At 30.3% G+C, this 14,734-nt stretch overlaps 1 protein-coding gene across 1 annotated transcript; it reads right to left on the minus strand.

Moving 5' to 3' along the window:
• Nucleotides 1–9,254: 9,254 nt before the first annotated feature.
• Nucleotides 9,255–10,066, minus strand: LOC21404490 (protein TIFY 5A). The gene is made up of 2 exons (XM_010112644.2): nt 9,763–10,066; nt 9,255–9,614 (listed from the first exon to the last, which is right to left on the minus strand). Exons 1-2 carry the CDS (start codon nt 9,958–9,960, stop codon nt 9,438–9,440), a joined length of 375 nt encoding a protein of 124 aa, XP_010110946.1. The 5' UTR covers nt 9,961–10,066; the 3' UTR covers nt 9,255–9,437.
• Between the last annotated feature and the right edge of the window lie 4,668 nt (nt 10,067–14,734).

Raw genomic sequence — 14,734 nt, forward strand, 5'->3', positions numbered from 1 at the left:
TGCATCGTCATGGGCAGAGTTTTGTCAATCCGGACGCTGAATAGACATTTGTAAGTAAATTTTAAATTTATTTCTTGTTCATATTTAACATAACATATTATACTATTTTTATTCATTTTTTTTCATTTACCTTTCCAGACTCATATAGAGGGGGAGAGAACCATGCAGATACATAGTTTGCTGGCGAAAGTTCATCTGCCATGGCGGTCGATGAGGAGAGGATTATGTCCCAAGTCTTGGGCAAGCGCAGAGGACACACTAGGGGAGTGGGACCGACATTACCATGGAGGAATCATTCAAACGCTTCCATGTCTATAATTTATCTGTCTATGAACCATAACTTGACAAGTTTATCTATAACTTATATGATTATGAATCATAACTTGACAAGTTATGGCCTATTAATTTCTATAACTAAAAATTGGCTTATATACTTTCTTAAGCTTTTCATATTGGACTATTTCTGTAAAAAAAAATATCAACATCAATTTTTTTTTTGTTAATTTCTGCATATTTCCTTCAGTTAATTTGCCCCGGTATGTCCAAAACTGGCTGAACAACCCTACATCGAGCAATGTAACATGTTCGACAACCAGCGAATCATGATGTAAGTCATGCGCTCGATGAATTTCCAACATCAACTTCTTACGAATTAACCGTCCCCAACCGTTGGTTCCTCCGCCGCCTGAGCTAAACGAAGAAGACGTGGACGACGATGGTACTAATTTAATATTTGTTTTTGTTTTTTTTTTTATTATCCACACTTTTTAGTGTTTATTGATTAATTTACTTTTTAAGACTGATCTTATTATTGTATTGACTATTTTATATCAATTTTTTATTAATAAATATCAATTTTATTGTTATATTTTATTATTAAATTTTCTTCTAATTTATATATTTAATAATTAATATATTAGTAAAGTTCGACAAAAAAAATATTTACGACGACATATTTAAATTGTCGTCGCAAATAGTCTACATTACTAGTGACAACACTTTGAAGCCTATGGTCACAAAAGATTTTAAATAGTTTTGCGACAACACGTAGTCGTCGCAAATAATTAAGAACACGACATATTCAACGGAGTATTTGTGACGACTTATTCGTGACGATTGTAGTGACTAATATATTAACGACAACATTTAAAAATTTTATCGTCGTAAATATATTATTTGCGTCGGGTTTTTTGCAACGACGTGTCGTCGAAAATATAATATTTGCGACGACAATACAGTTATTTACGACGATAATTATCGTTGTAAATAAGCTTTTTTATTGTAGTGATCTGACGACTTCCTCCGGCGGCAGCTCGAAGTCTCCCACCATCGACGCAGGCGCTAACGTACCACCCTCGGTCACGCGACTCCCCCACGGCAGCGTGATCTTCTTCCCATAGTCTGTTATCTCATGTCCATGCAAACATCTTCTTCTCCGACACCGATGATCGTTGTGAAGAACGTGCCGAGGTAATCCTTATTTGGATTGCTGGCTTGCTGTGGATTGCTTTAAAAGCAATTGTTGCTCTATATTTCAGCAACTAAAAACTTGCATTAAAAAAATAAAAGTGTTTGGAGACGACAATAAATTTCCAAATTGTTTGATATTTGATAATCTAATGTTTCTTTGGTAATTGTGAGAAGCTAGTTTGGGGTCCTTTCCTTTCAAAATTTCACCTGCGAAGTAAGCTATGTGCTTCCCATTAATTAATTTTTCTGTGTTATTTTCAACGATGGAGAATGGAGGGGGCCAAGCTGCCGATGGCAGTGACGTGCGGAAGGGACCCGAGAGATCTTCTCGGGATGATTCTCCGGCGGGGTAAAAATTTGGGTCCGATGGTGGAGACGGGAAAAAAACTCATATATTTTTTAGGATAAATTTTATAAATTCTTCCTAAACTTTGTCACCCCCTAAACTTTAAAATGTGCATGCGATGTCTCTTGAACTTTGTTACTTGTATTAACATGTCTCTGAGGTTAACTACGTTAAGCGTTTTAACAGAAATGCTTATAAATGCCCCTCAAACTTTATCACTTATGTCAATATGCCCCATGAACTTTAAAATATACATGTTTTGCCCCTCAAACTATGATATGTCTCCAACTTTTTCATTTTCATCTTGATTCTATCAGTTTTTTGAACGAAAATATTGATATGACCATTAAATTACTAATAATCTATTATATTTGAGGTTTATTGAATACATTCTCCTCTAAAAATGTCAGTTAAGCACCAATTCTCAAAACATTAGTTTATTAGAGGCAATAAAGAAGGAAAAAAATGAGGAGTAAATCTGTATAATGTAATGAATTTTGTTAGTTTTTTTTTTTTTTACTTAATATTTCACCTAGATAGAAGTGTTCAACATGAAATATGTTTATGCTTTATACATATATAGTATTTCTAAATTTAAATGCGTTCAGATCATTTATTTTATTATACATTCTTTTTAAAAAAATCAACACAGACCTTAAGAAGCCCATTAACTTAACAAACTTTAATGGTAAAATATTATAGATAATTAGCAATTTAATGGTCATATCAATATTTTCGTTCAAAAATCTGATATAATCAAGATTGAGAGAAAAAAGTTGGAGACATATCATAGTTCCAGGGGGGAGGGGAAACATATACATTTTAAAGTTTAGGGGGCATATTGACACAAGTGACAAAGTTTATGGGGTGTTTATAAGCATTTATGTATTTCTGCATATTTCACCTGTTTAATATGTGAACTTAAAAAAAAAAAAAAAAAAAAAAGACAGAAAGAGAGAATGATAGATACTAGTATTTCTCATGCAATAAAACTCATGTTTTAAACATCAAAAACTTATTCTTGATCCTTATCAAGAAGTTTCCAAGAAACCCAATTTCTGATGCTTGTCATCCTTTAGACGGCCTAATTTGTTTACATTATGAAATCAATCCACAAATAAGAAAGTTGCCAATTCTGCATAGAGAAAATATAAGTTGGAATTTATCCTAGTTAATAACTTAATTTTAATTTCTTGATATAAACAGATATGTCAAAATCGGTGCCGAAATTTGTCTTGCCCCATCATGGAGTAGTACTAATACAAGGGATATTGCTACATTTACTCGTCAACTTAGTTGGATAATATTAACGTAATATATATATATATATATATAGACACTTTGTCGCATCGAGCACGGTGTTTTCGCCTAAAGAGCATTTTAATCAGAACGTTGGTAATATAACAGTTTAGGCACAATTAATGCCAACTGCTGTTTTCTTTTTACAAGATAGATTTTTTCCGTACATAACAAATTTAGTACCCTTTTTAATAATTTGTAATTTGCATCAAGAGTTCTAAATAAAGTTCCCCCCCCCCAAAAAAAAAAATATCAACTTATCACAAAATTGATGATGACTTCCGAATCATTTTGTGCTGGAAAGCTCTTCTATATTTTTCATCGAGAACAAAATCTTACTAGATCTTCAAGACTTCAACAAAAGGAAAAAGTTTCGCAAAGGTAATACTTGGGTTCCTGGGGATCATGTTTGATTTCATATTAAGGTAGAACTGAAAAGTCGTGCTTCCCTTCCAAGTCATGCTTTTGAATTTGAAAACTTATATGATGCAGCGCAAACTAAGTGTGAATATAAAGTACTGATGAACTGGTGTTTGAGGTGAAATGATATATCGCATGTTGTGCAGATTGGTACTTTAAAAATAAGATAGTTGATGTTTTAAACATTATTCTATGTATATAATAATCATATACGATATATGATTCGAGCTGGGGTGGTCATCCCCACTCTTCATTTTTTTTTTTTTTAGAAAAACTCGTTCATCATGAGTTTCGCATCGTAATTCATTTACACGTTTATTAAAAATATTTTATTATCTTCCAAATTTGATTTCATTAATTATGTAAACTTAAAAGTTCTAATACAATAAATAAATAATAGTTACACAATACAACAATAGATAACTAAGACCTAAGTGCTAAATTCACTAAAAAAAAAAATACATGTTGCAACATAATTTTGAAAATTAAAATAAAAAATTTAAACGGGCAGATTGGGGGCGGGACCCTCTCGGGTTTATCACGCTTCTATTTGTTAATTTGTAACAAACACACAACATTGTTTGGAAGAATAACTCCCAAGACTTTAAGGATATTAATACCGCAATACAAAAGCGCATCATAGAGTTCAAAACCAGGGAAAAGCTAAATAAGAAGCGGTCAAAAATAGAGGAGAAAATTATGGAACGATCGTCCAATCAGTATTCTGCACTTTTTTCACAAGTCATGTGGGTGTCTTTTAATTCTAAAGAAAGTACTATTCGATCAGCCAAAAAAAAAAAAAAAAAAAGATACATCAACGCTTAAAACGTTTTAATTTATTACTTTACAAACGGATTACAAACTTGATTAATACGTAATTAAAATTTCATATGACGTGAACCTATTATCTCACAGAATTTATAGGACTACCGCTTTTATTATCTCACATTAATTTATGACAAGGCACAACTATCATGCGTAGGATTACTGTTTCAGTATTGGGTGCCAGGCTAATAATTACTTATTTAACAAATACATTTGACGTAAACCTACTATTATGATCCCGTTTATTTAATTGATTTGAGTTTAAAATTTAAATTTTATTATAATAAAAAATTCTTAAAAATAATCATATTTAATTTTTTTACTACAGTAAAAAATTTTCATATAAAATTACATCTTAATTTAAATTAAAAATTTAAATCAGTAAACTAAATGAATCCTATATAAGTGTGTGTAGTGGGACCAAAATTTATCATCTTATACACATTAAAATATATAGCTGAAATGGTCACATCTGAACCGTTCATTGGTGTAAGTTTAACAGCAAAACACTAGTTATAATATACGGAAAAGCCAATCAATGTGGTAATAAAATTAAAAAGATTTATATAAAACGTGTTCATTAATTTTTGCCACAGTTATAATTCACAAACAACGGAAAATAACAGTATCCAAAAATAATAAATAAATTTTTACGAACAGCATCTTCTTATAACACTTTAATCACAATATTTTTATATTATTAAATGTTCTTTTAGTCACAACCTTGTGATTAATATGCCTCTAGTCACAAATTTGTGTAGTGAGTAAAACTTTTTGCCACAAACTTTTTAGTCAAGAATACTTTTTGACATGATAAACTTTTTCCCGTTATTAAAACCCTCATGGCGAAAAGTTTTAATTACTTTGATAGCTGTGACTAAATGCATATTAGTCACAAGGTTATGACTAGAAATACACAAAAAAAATTGTTGTGATTAGAAATTCATTTTTTTAGGGGATCTGTTCATTAGCGTAAAATTTAGCTGATTTTCAGAGTTAAAATTAGTACTAATACGGATAAATAATTAAACAACCAACATTTGCAAACACATCAGAAAATTTCTTTTAAGAGTTTCTCTAATAAGTCCTAAAAAGATAAACTATCAATAGCATAAGTTTTCTGGACCTACCAAAGAAGTTCTCTTTTTCTTTTAGGCTTTTTTGCATGGATACCCCTTCAATTTTACAAGTTTAGTAAATTAGTCTCTTAACTTTTTTTCTTAGCAATTCATCCTTTAAATTTTAAAATTTGTTGCATTGTTGGTCAAATTGAAGACGAAGACGTGAGTGTTTAATAAGGATAATTCTTGTCTTTTTGCATCGAATTGAACCCTTTATACACATCATGAATGAAAAATTCAAAATTTCTCCCAAAACAGTCAACTCCCAATTTCAAAAAAAAAAATCGCTCATGATGCGTATATGATGATCAATTCAATGTAAAAAGATATTAATTACCCTTATTAAACACTTACGTGGAGGATATCGTCCAAATTTTTAAATTCGTTTTCAATTTGACCAACATTGCAACAAATTTCAAAATTTAAGAGGTAAATTACCAAGAAAAAAAGTTAAGAGACTATATATATTACCAAACTCGTAAAGTTAAAAAGGTGTCCAAACAAAATAGCATTTCTTTTATGTATAACTTTCACTGCTCGATGTGGCGTTTTATATATGAGGTGGGTATACGTGTTTTGCAATGTCACAAAGATAAGCATACATGCATAATTATATCCTTCAAACGCTTCATAACACGTTGAGCATGAGGCCTTCTTCATTTTATGACTCAGGTCATAACTTAAGTTATATTGTTATAATGTTTTCTTCATATAAATTTAAATTTAATCTTTTTGCTATAGTGTTTTTTTTTTTTTTACATATACAATCCAATTCATAACTTGAGTTGTGTAAATGACTTGAGTTTCTCATTATTTTTCTGTACTACTATTCTCCTCACCTTAATGTCATTTTCTGGTTTATTTCTTGCCTTTAACCAAAACTAAAGAGAAGTGAGAAAATTACAAAAGTAGCCATAAAGGTTGAATCAATTTCCTTCCTTGTGAGTTGTGATTATGCATGAGTGTAATTTTACTAAATTCCCAACTTGATATATACCTTTCATTATCAAATATTAGTGAGGCCCCTTTTCCTGATCATGAGACTTTCCTCGAATTTTCCTTCACATTTTCGCATTTTATTAGTACATTTTTCAAGCCAAAAGAGAGAGAGAGAAAAAAGAGAGAGAAGAACGAGAAAGAAAACGTGTAGAACATAATGTACATGGAATCTAAATATCTCAAAGATACGTACAGCAACCTAATTCTTCCTCTGCCAAATGGAAACGATCAATCGGGCGAGTAGTAATTCTCAATTTGATAGTTTAATTTCTGGACTGCAAATTTCGACAAAATATGGTAAATTTTTTGTTGTGTGGGAAATAGATTAAATATGCTATTTGGCTTCAAGGCTGTATTAGCATATACAGATGTTCAAGTGTATTATGGTTGAACTTGGTTAGAGCTCATCATATGTACATGTTTTTATATGTATATAGCAATAATCAAAAAGAAGAGAAAATAAATCTTTGATGATTTCAAAATATCAAAGCTTCTGAAAAAAAAAAAAAATATATATATATATAGGAAAGGGATTGCTAAATACTAAAAAATAAAATAAAATAAAAAAACTTCTGTATTATGATAATGGTTCTAAATATACAAGTTTTTATATTTAATTCAATTTCTGAGTTGGGGCAAGTTTAGCATTATTGTACTGTTGAAATATTTATTGCTGGCTATGTTGTTAGTTAAAAGTTATAACCTGAAGTAGATAGGTAGACGTCGGTTTATTTTTATTTTTACTTTTATTTTTTGTGAATTGATGTGAATATAAAAAGCATAATTTGAGTGTTTGATCAACTATGGATTAAATTGTTGTACAGATGAACAATGACACAATGACTAAAATATATATGTTTTATTTTCTATTTATTAAAATATATATTATAAACATATATATGAAGGAGGTTTTAATAGTTACGTTTCCATTAGTAATTACCACTAAATATAAAAATTTGATGATATTGCATTTCATTGATTGCTATAAATTTTTTAGATCAACTATTTAATCTATTATAAGCATCGGATCAATATCTTATGGCTAAAACAATGATATTTATTAATGGTTAAATAATGTCGTAACTATTAATTAAATCATATATAGTTTTAGTTTTTTTTACCTTATTAATCAACATTCATATTTTTTCACACTAAAATTTTGAGAGCAAAAAGTAAAATATTTTTACCATCTCAAATGTCACATTTATGGTTTATTATTGTTATCTCAATAATATTTAACTATTAAAAACCCGAGTAAAATTTAATTATTAATTAAAGTTTAATGAAATGTTCGTCATCTTTTAAGTATACATTTTAGTTCATTTTTAGTATATTTAAACAATTACATCAAAAGCAATTGTGCCAATCAAACCAATCTCTAACCCAGTTCTCAAATTCTGTTGTAAAACAATAGTTTTTAAAATTTGTTAGGTAAAAAAAGATTTACTGCACCTTGCGTATTGACTTAAATTTTTTAGTGATTTAAAAGCGACCCCTAAAAATAGAAAAAATAGAGAATTTATTCTTAAAAGTATATGAATATGAATCTTTACTCTTTACTCTTTATAAATACACTTTTGGATCTTTACCCTTTATTTTTTATAAATACATTTTTGGTAGTGTAATTATTTGACTAAAAAGGTTATAAATTAAAAATAAATAGTAAAAATCATAACTCATACATTTTTAAGGAGTATTTGTTAAGATTTCCTCCAAAAAATAATGTGAACCAAGCCGGTGATCACATACGTAGGATATGTGGCTTCAATGATATATAGTTAACCAAAATTACCTAATTTCCAACGGTTAATTAAGAAATTATCTCAAGGTGTACTCCTAATTTCCAATATTGCACGACAATCATGATAGAGAAAACTTAAATTGGGTTTTCAATGGACCAGAAAGTAGATGAGCTTGGTTGCTTTCATTTGTCAAGATCTTCAACTATTTGGATCTTGTGATGAGTATTCCAACTTCTACGCTAGCTAGTGAGCCATAAAATGTTCAAACTTCAAGACCACGAGATCATTAAGTACTAAAGTTTGACTTCCTTCTTGTACATAAGATAGAGATTTTTTTTTTTTTTTAGAAACATAAGATAAGACATGGAGAAACATAACTGATAAAAAAACAGGGCTTCAAGAATAATTGTAAAAAAAAAAAAAAAAAAAAAAAAAAGACTTGGAGAAACATTTCTTTTTTTTTATTGAAACTTCCTCACTTTGAGAGGAGAATATTATTAAAGAAAGGAAAAATAATATAAAATAGAAACTCAATCAAGAGAATTTATAAAAAGGCAAACTCATAGCATCTCTATATATTAAAAAATTAAAAAAATCAGGACAACCTGACCCGCTCATAACACCAAAAAAAAAAAAAAAAATGATGCAAGAATTTTGAAAAACTATGGCATTAATTTGAAAATAGTCATAAAAATTTTAATTGATGAATATTTTATGATCCAAGTATATAAATTTATGTGGTGGCATTTTGTAAGCACCCGCTGTTGATATCAAAGAGGATCGCAAAATACATGTATATATGTATGCATTACAATGGACTATTCAATTTGTATGCATTACATCGTCCAACAACAACATTTGTCATCTGATAGCAAAATCTCATCATACTAAACCAATAATAGAACTGTCCAACCACTAATTATACAGCAGATTACTCATTATACTACTTCGCATCCCACATTAAAAATAAAAAATAATAATTGAATAATCATGAAAACTTGAGCAAAAATCTGTAATAAATGAAGAAGCATAGAAACAAAATTCAAATCTAAACCTTGAAATTATGATTCACATATAATTTACAAGCCGCGCGCTTCAGAGTTGTATATGCCAAGAATTCCTAGCTAGACAATGTTTACAAGACCAAATTTTTTCCTCGATAAATAATTAACGAAAATCAAAGACAAAGCCAAACAGTCGTCTAAACTATAATATTCAACGGTGGTATGGAGACACGGCCTGAGCGCGATTCTTCCGTTTCTGGAGAAACCTTTGGAGTGACCTCTTCATCGAAAGAGCAGGGGTCGGGCTATACACCGGCGACTGCATGCTCGTCGGCGTCTTTACTCTTTCCTCCATTTCTCCACTAGCAAGCAATAGTATGGCTCTAGCCTGCATTAATAAAAATGAACAAACATTTTCAATTTAATTGCCCAATTATTAATTAATTAATTTGCTCTCAATTTTTGAAGTTTAAAAAAAAACAAAACAAAAAAACACAGAAATGAAGGTAAAAGATTAAGAGAATTAGTGTATGCACCTGAAAATCTGTGACGTCACAGACGCAAATCTTTCCATTGTAGAAAATGGTGAGAGGCTGATTAGAAGTATTTGGACTACTTTCATGACTGATTAGCTTTTCCGTCCTCTGTTGGTGATCGGAATCGGTGCCCGAAGATGAAAAATAAGCCGAAGAAGTCGGTAGAAGGCTAAGTTCCAAGTTGCAGTTCCTCCTCATACTTGTTTGAATATTTGATTTACAAGAATTCTTCTTCCTGAGAGAGATTTCTGAATGTTTGATCAAGAAACTTATAATGAAGAGCTTGTTGGCCTATTACAATTGCTTTTACACTTTTTATACAAAAACAAAGAGAGAAAGGAGACAATTTGTGTTTTTTGTGTGCTGTAACTGGGTCCCACTGAAGTTTGTGAAAACTCTATTGAATTTAAAATTAAAAGCTACTACTTTTCTCAACACGTATAGCACAAAAACAACTCTAAATTCAGTCACGTGCAACACGATTTTAATCATCTTTTTGACGCCAAGAAAATACTTGTAAACCCCACGTCCACGAAAACCGCCAATAATTCTTCCTCTGCTATAATTTTTCTTTTTTTCTTTTTTTTTTTCTTTTTGCCCACCTTTTGCGTTTTCTACAGCTTTTGATCGTTTTTGGTTTTTAGAAAAAAACACGTGCATAAGTCGGCACCCTATCAACTAGTACTAATTGCCATCAGGCATTGACAAATTGGCTTTTTTATTTTTATTTTTTTTTACATTAAATACAATATTTGGAATATAAAGCTAGAATCGGCGACATGCTTAATTTTTGGTACTTCTCCCGCTTTTTCTATGTGTCGGCCTAATTAGAAATATGTGAATTTGAACCAGCAGACAGTGCACGAGGAGTTGTTCTCGTGCATATCTACGCTGACGTTAACTGTTATAGAAAATATCACATTTAATTTATGGATTATAATCATGAGATTAAAATTATTTTTTATTTATGTGTATTTTTATGAGAGAAAACATTATAACGAATCATGAATCATGATTCGAATCGAGGTACGAATCCTCCAACCAAACAACCACGTCTTGTTCTCCTTTTTTTTTTTATATAGTAAATTCTACTGTTGCATCTTATATTTTTGTTTTTCTTTTTTTCATAATATAAGTCAAATTTTTAATTTTTAAAAATTTGAGCCTCAATTTTTAAATTAGTAGCAATTAAAGTTTAATAGCTTACAATATTACTAAATTGATAGTTTAAGACACTAGATTCGCACGCGATTTGATTTGCAAAATGACAAATTTTATTTTTCATGTGTGAATCTCGTGTCTCAAACCTTCATTTTTTAATGCTAGTATCCTCAATTCGTTACTGATTTTAAAATTTAGGGTGCAATTCAAGGTAATTATATAAAAACAAAAGGCAATGCAATATGCAATTTACTTTTTTTTTCTTTTTTGAGCAATAGAGATGATATTGTTCTGTTCGATTTAATAGCTTATAGTTGGTATCTATGGTCAAAATCAACAAGAACTCTTGTCTATTCAATACTTTATCAAAGTATACAAGGCCAAAAAAGACAAATTAACTAAAGTAATCCAACACTTCTTCTTACCTTAATTAATATTGTGCTCATTAAGAAACTGATTGTTAATAGTTACAGCCTTACAGGCAGTGATTATTCCAAGTTTTATTTGTTTATAAATGGATTTTTGTCTAATTCTTAGCAAAAAGAAATTTTGTACGGTAGAATTACGGGCATTTTTTTTTTTTTTTTTTTTTTTTTGCGATAAGAAGAGAAAAAGTTATTAATAAATTATAACATATTTTTTTAAAAAATAATAAATTATAGTATAATGTGATATTATAAGTTTTAAATGTTATTAAAAACTCAAATATACTTCTAAATCTCCTTTTCGACCTCGCGCCTTTCTCTAAATATCTATTTTTTAAAAAAGTAAATTATATCATATTTTTTAAAATAGGTAGATTATAGTCAAGTCTACTATGGTAGGGACTGGCCGCCGGCTCCGACGACTGAAGATCATTTTCCGGCAGCTTGTGACCATTTTCTAGCGGCCAATGACCATTTTTCGATGACTACTTTCCGACGGCCGTTTAACATTATATTTATTGGTAAATACTGTATTTATCATTAATACCATATTTACTGGTAATACCATAATTACCCAAAAAGCCGATCACCGACTCTGACGACCGTTTAACGCTGTATTTATAGGTAAATATTGTATTTACCAATAAATATTGTATTTACTAATACTTATCATATATATCCGAAAATCCGGCCATCGACTTTAGTGACCATTTAACACTGTATTTACTAGTAAATATCACATTTATTCAAAAATTAAAGTACTAATTTCGAGGACCGTTTACTACTGTATTTACTAGTAAATATCATATTTATCAGTAAATATTATATTTACGAGTGAATATCATATTAATATGAAAATTCATTCACCGACTCCGACGACCGTTTAACAATGTATTTATTGATAAATACCGTATTTACTAATAAATACTAAATATCATATTTTTTAAAAAATCTTGCCACTGACTCTGATGGCCATTAAACACTGTATTTACTACTAAATACCATATTTATTAATAAATATAATAAATTTTAAAATTGTAACTACTAAAATATATATATATATGTAAATACAATATTTATTATATTGAAAATTATAGTTACTAAATATTTAAAAGTATTACAATATTTAGTAAACTTATAATTATTAAAATGTTTAGTAATAAACACAATATTTATCATATTTAAAATTAAAATTATTAAATTTATGACTGTTTTTAAAAAAATTTTAGTGTAGTAAAAAAATTAAATGTGACTATTTATAAAAGAGTGTAGCAAAACTCGAATTTTAAACTCAAATTTTTGTCATATTCCAAAATACAAACAAGACAAATCCAAAACATTATTCTCAGATCACAATCACAAACTCATATCCCAACCGAGCTCCGGCGAGCCCATGTAAATCGCGCTGCCAAAAAAATCCCGATTTCATCATTTCTCAGCAAAAGAAAAAAAGAAACAAAAAACAAACAGAAACTCAAGCAACGGCGAACGCCGGATCTGGTCGTCACCGTCATGAAATCTACGGCCATCCTTCCATCAGATCCGCAACAGATCGGCGACGAGAGAAGAGAGAGAACCTGAGAAGAAGATCGGCAATGGATTAGCAACAGATCGGCGACGATATCGACTACGGCGGCGACTAGAGAAGAAAGAGGACCGAAAATGCTCGTGAATCGTCGCCGGAGAAGAAGGCCGGCCTCGCGACTCGAACGAACCGGCGTCGGGGAAGAAGCCCGTCAGAGATCCATGCGCCTCAGAGCGAACTCGCGAAGGAAGGTCGCCGGAGATTGCAATCGGCGATCGCTGAAGATCTCTCTCACGCAGTGGCTTCATCGGTCGTCAAAGCCGCCATCGTCGCCGTCGTGGTAACGACAGCGATGAGGGAAGTGAGTCGGGAGAATAAGCCGCCATTGTCGCGTCTCCGATCTCCGGCAAAACCACGGCGGCAAGTTGTCCTTGAAGAGAGAGACGAAGAGGTGAGAGAGAGAGCATGCGGTGGGGGAGAGAGGTCGTGCAGGGGAGGACACATCGTGGAGGAAGAGAGAGATAGTAGTTGGGAGGAAAGAGAATCTGATGAAAAGGGAGGGAGCAAAATGAAACCCTAACAAGAGGGGTATATTTGGAAAACAATATTTATTTTTTTGGGAAAAATTAACATGCTATAATTTACTCAGTTTTAAAAAAATGTGTTATTTACTTCAAAAACATATCTAAGTTAGATATGCTATTTAGTACATTTTCCCTTCCTTTTTTTAACAAGGATAATGAGGATTGGATGGCATTATATAAAGTTGGAGTTGTAATATTTTTGAGCAATAAAGTAAAAAAATAAACCATTTGAATTAAGTAGGCTGTAATATATACCGTTCTTTAAAAAAAAAAAAAAACAATTCCCGACTGGATTAAGGAATAAAAAAAAAAGAAAAGTTTTGCAACTCGTGTCGCGTGTATCATGTGTGTGTGTGTAATAGAACAAATTAAAATATCAAGGTTTTAGATTTTTTTATTCTATGTAGATAAATGAAGTTTATAATTAATGTGCTATCAGAACATCGGAATCCTAATTATAAATGTGCCTGTTAAATATAAATTTAATATAAAACTAATATTCTTAGTACTAAAGAGTAAATATATGGATATTTGACTTAATAATTGGAAGTGTGCTGACCATAATTTATTGTGTGCCTTAACCACATCTTTAAAACATACAAATTATACGATGTAGATGTAGGTTTAGTCTAATGATAAAATTTATACTTAATTTCTAATGTTGAGATCATTTAGAGTTATAAGTGCTATAGAAAATTAAATGCCACCTCATTTGTAGAATTCATCCTGAAAAAAAAAAAAAAAAAACAAACCACTAAGCCTGAGTTAGTAGCTTTTCTTGTTCAATATTCATGAATGCTCCAAACGTGTATAGGCCTATAGTTTACTAAAAAAAATCATCAAGCATTACAGGCATAATTTGTTTTGATAAGAGCATTATAATATGTATAATTTACTAATATACATGTTTTCCATATCCACTCAAAAGTCAAAACTGCACTTGTTTAACCAGCCGAGTGTCACGGGTACAACTACACGTACAATTTATCAATTTCAAAAATAGAGTATATATGTATAATATATCTGATGTATTTTTTTTTTATTTAGGGATGTTTTTAAACTGCCACTTTTAACATTTTACTGATAAGATGATAAGCTGACGCATCGGCATGTGGAATAAAATTTAGAGGCTGCCTAACTTTCACAATGTTTAAAGTTGAATACTACTCTAGTGCAAGGTGTGTGCGTTTTTTTTTTTTTTTTTTTTTAAATTTTGTTTTATTATTATTATTATTATTATTATTATTATTATTATTATTATTATTATTATTATTATT

This window comes from Morus notabilis, unplaced genomic scaffold (genome assembly GCF_000414095.1).
Source record: "Morus notabilis unplaced genomic scaffold, ASM41409v2 Scaffold336, whole genome shotgun sequence".
Taxonomy (NCBI): domain Eukaryota; kingdom Viridiplantae; phylum Streptophyta; class Magnoliopsida; order Rosales; family Moraceae; genus Morus; species Morus notabilis.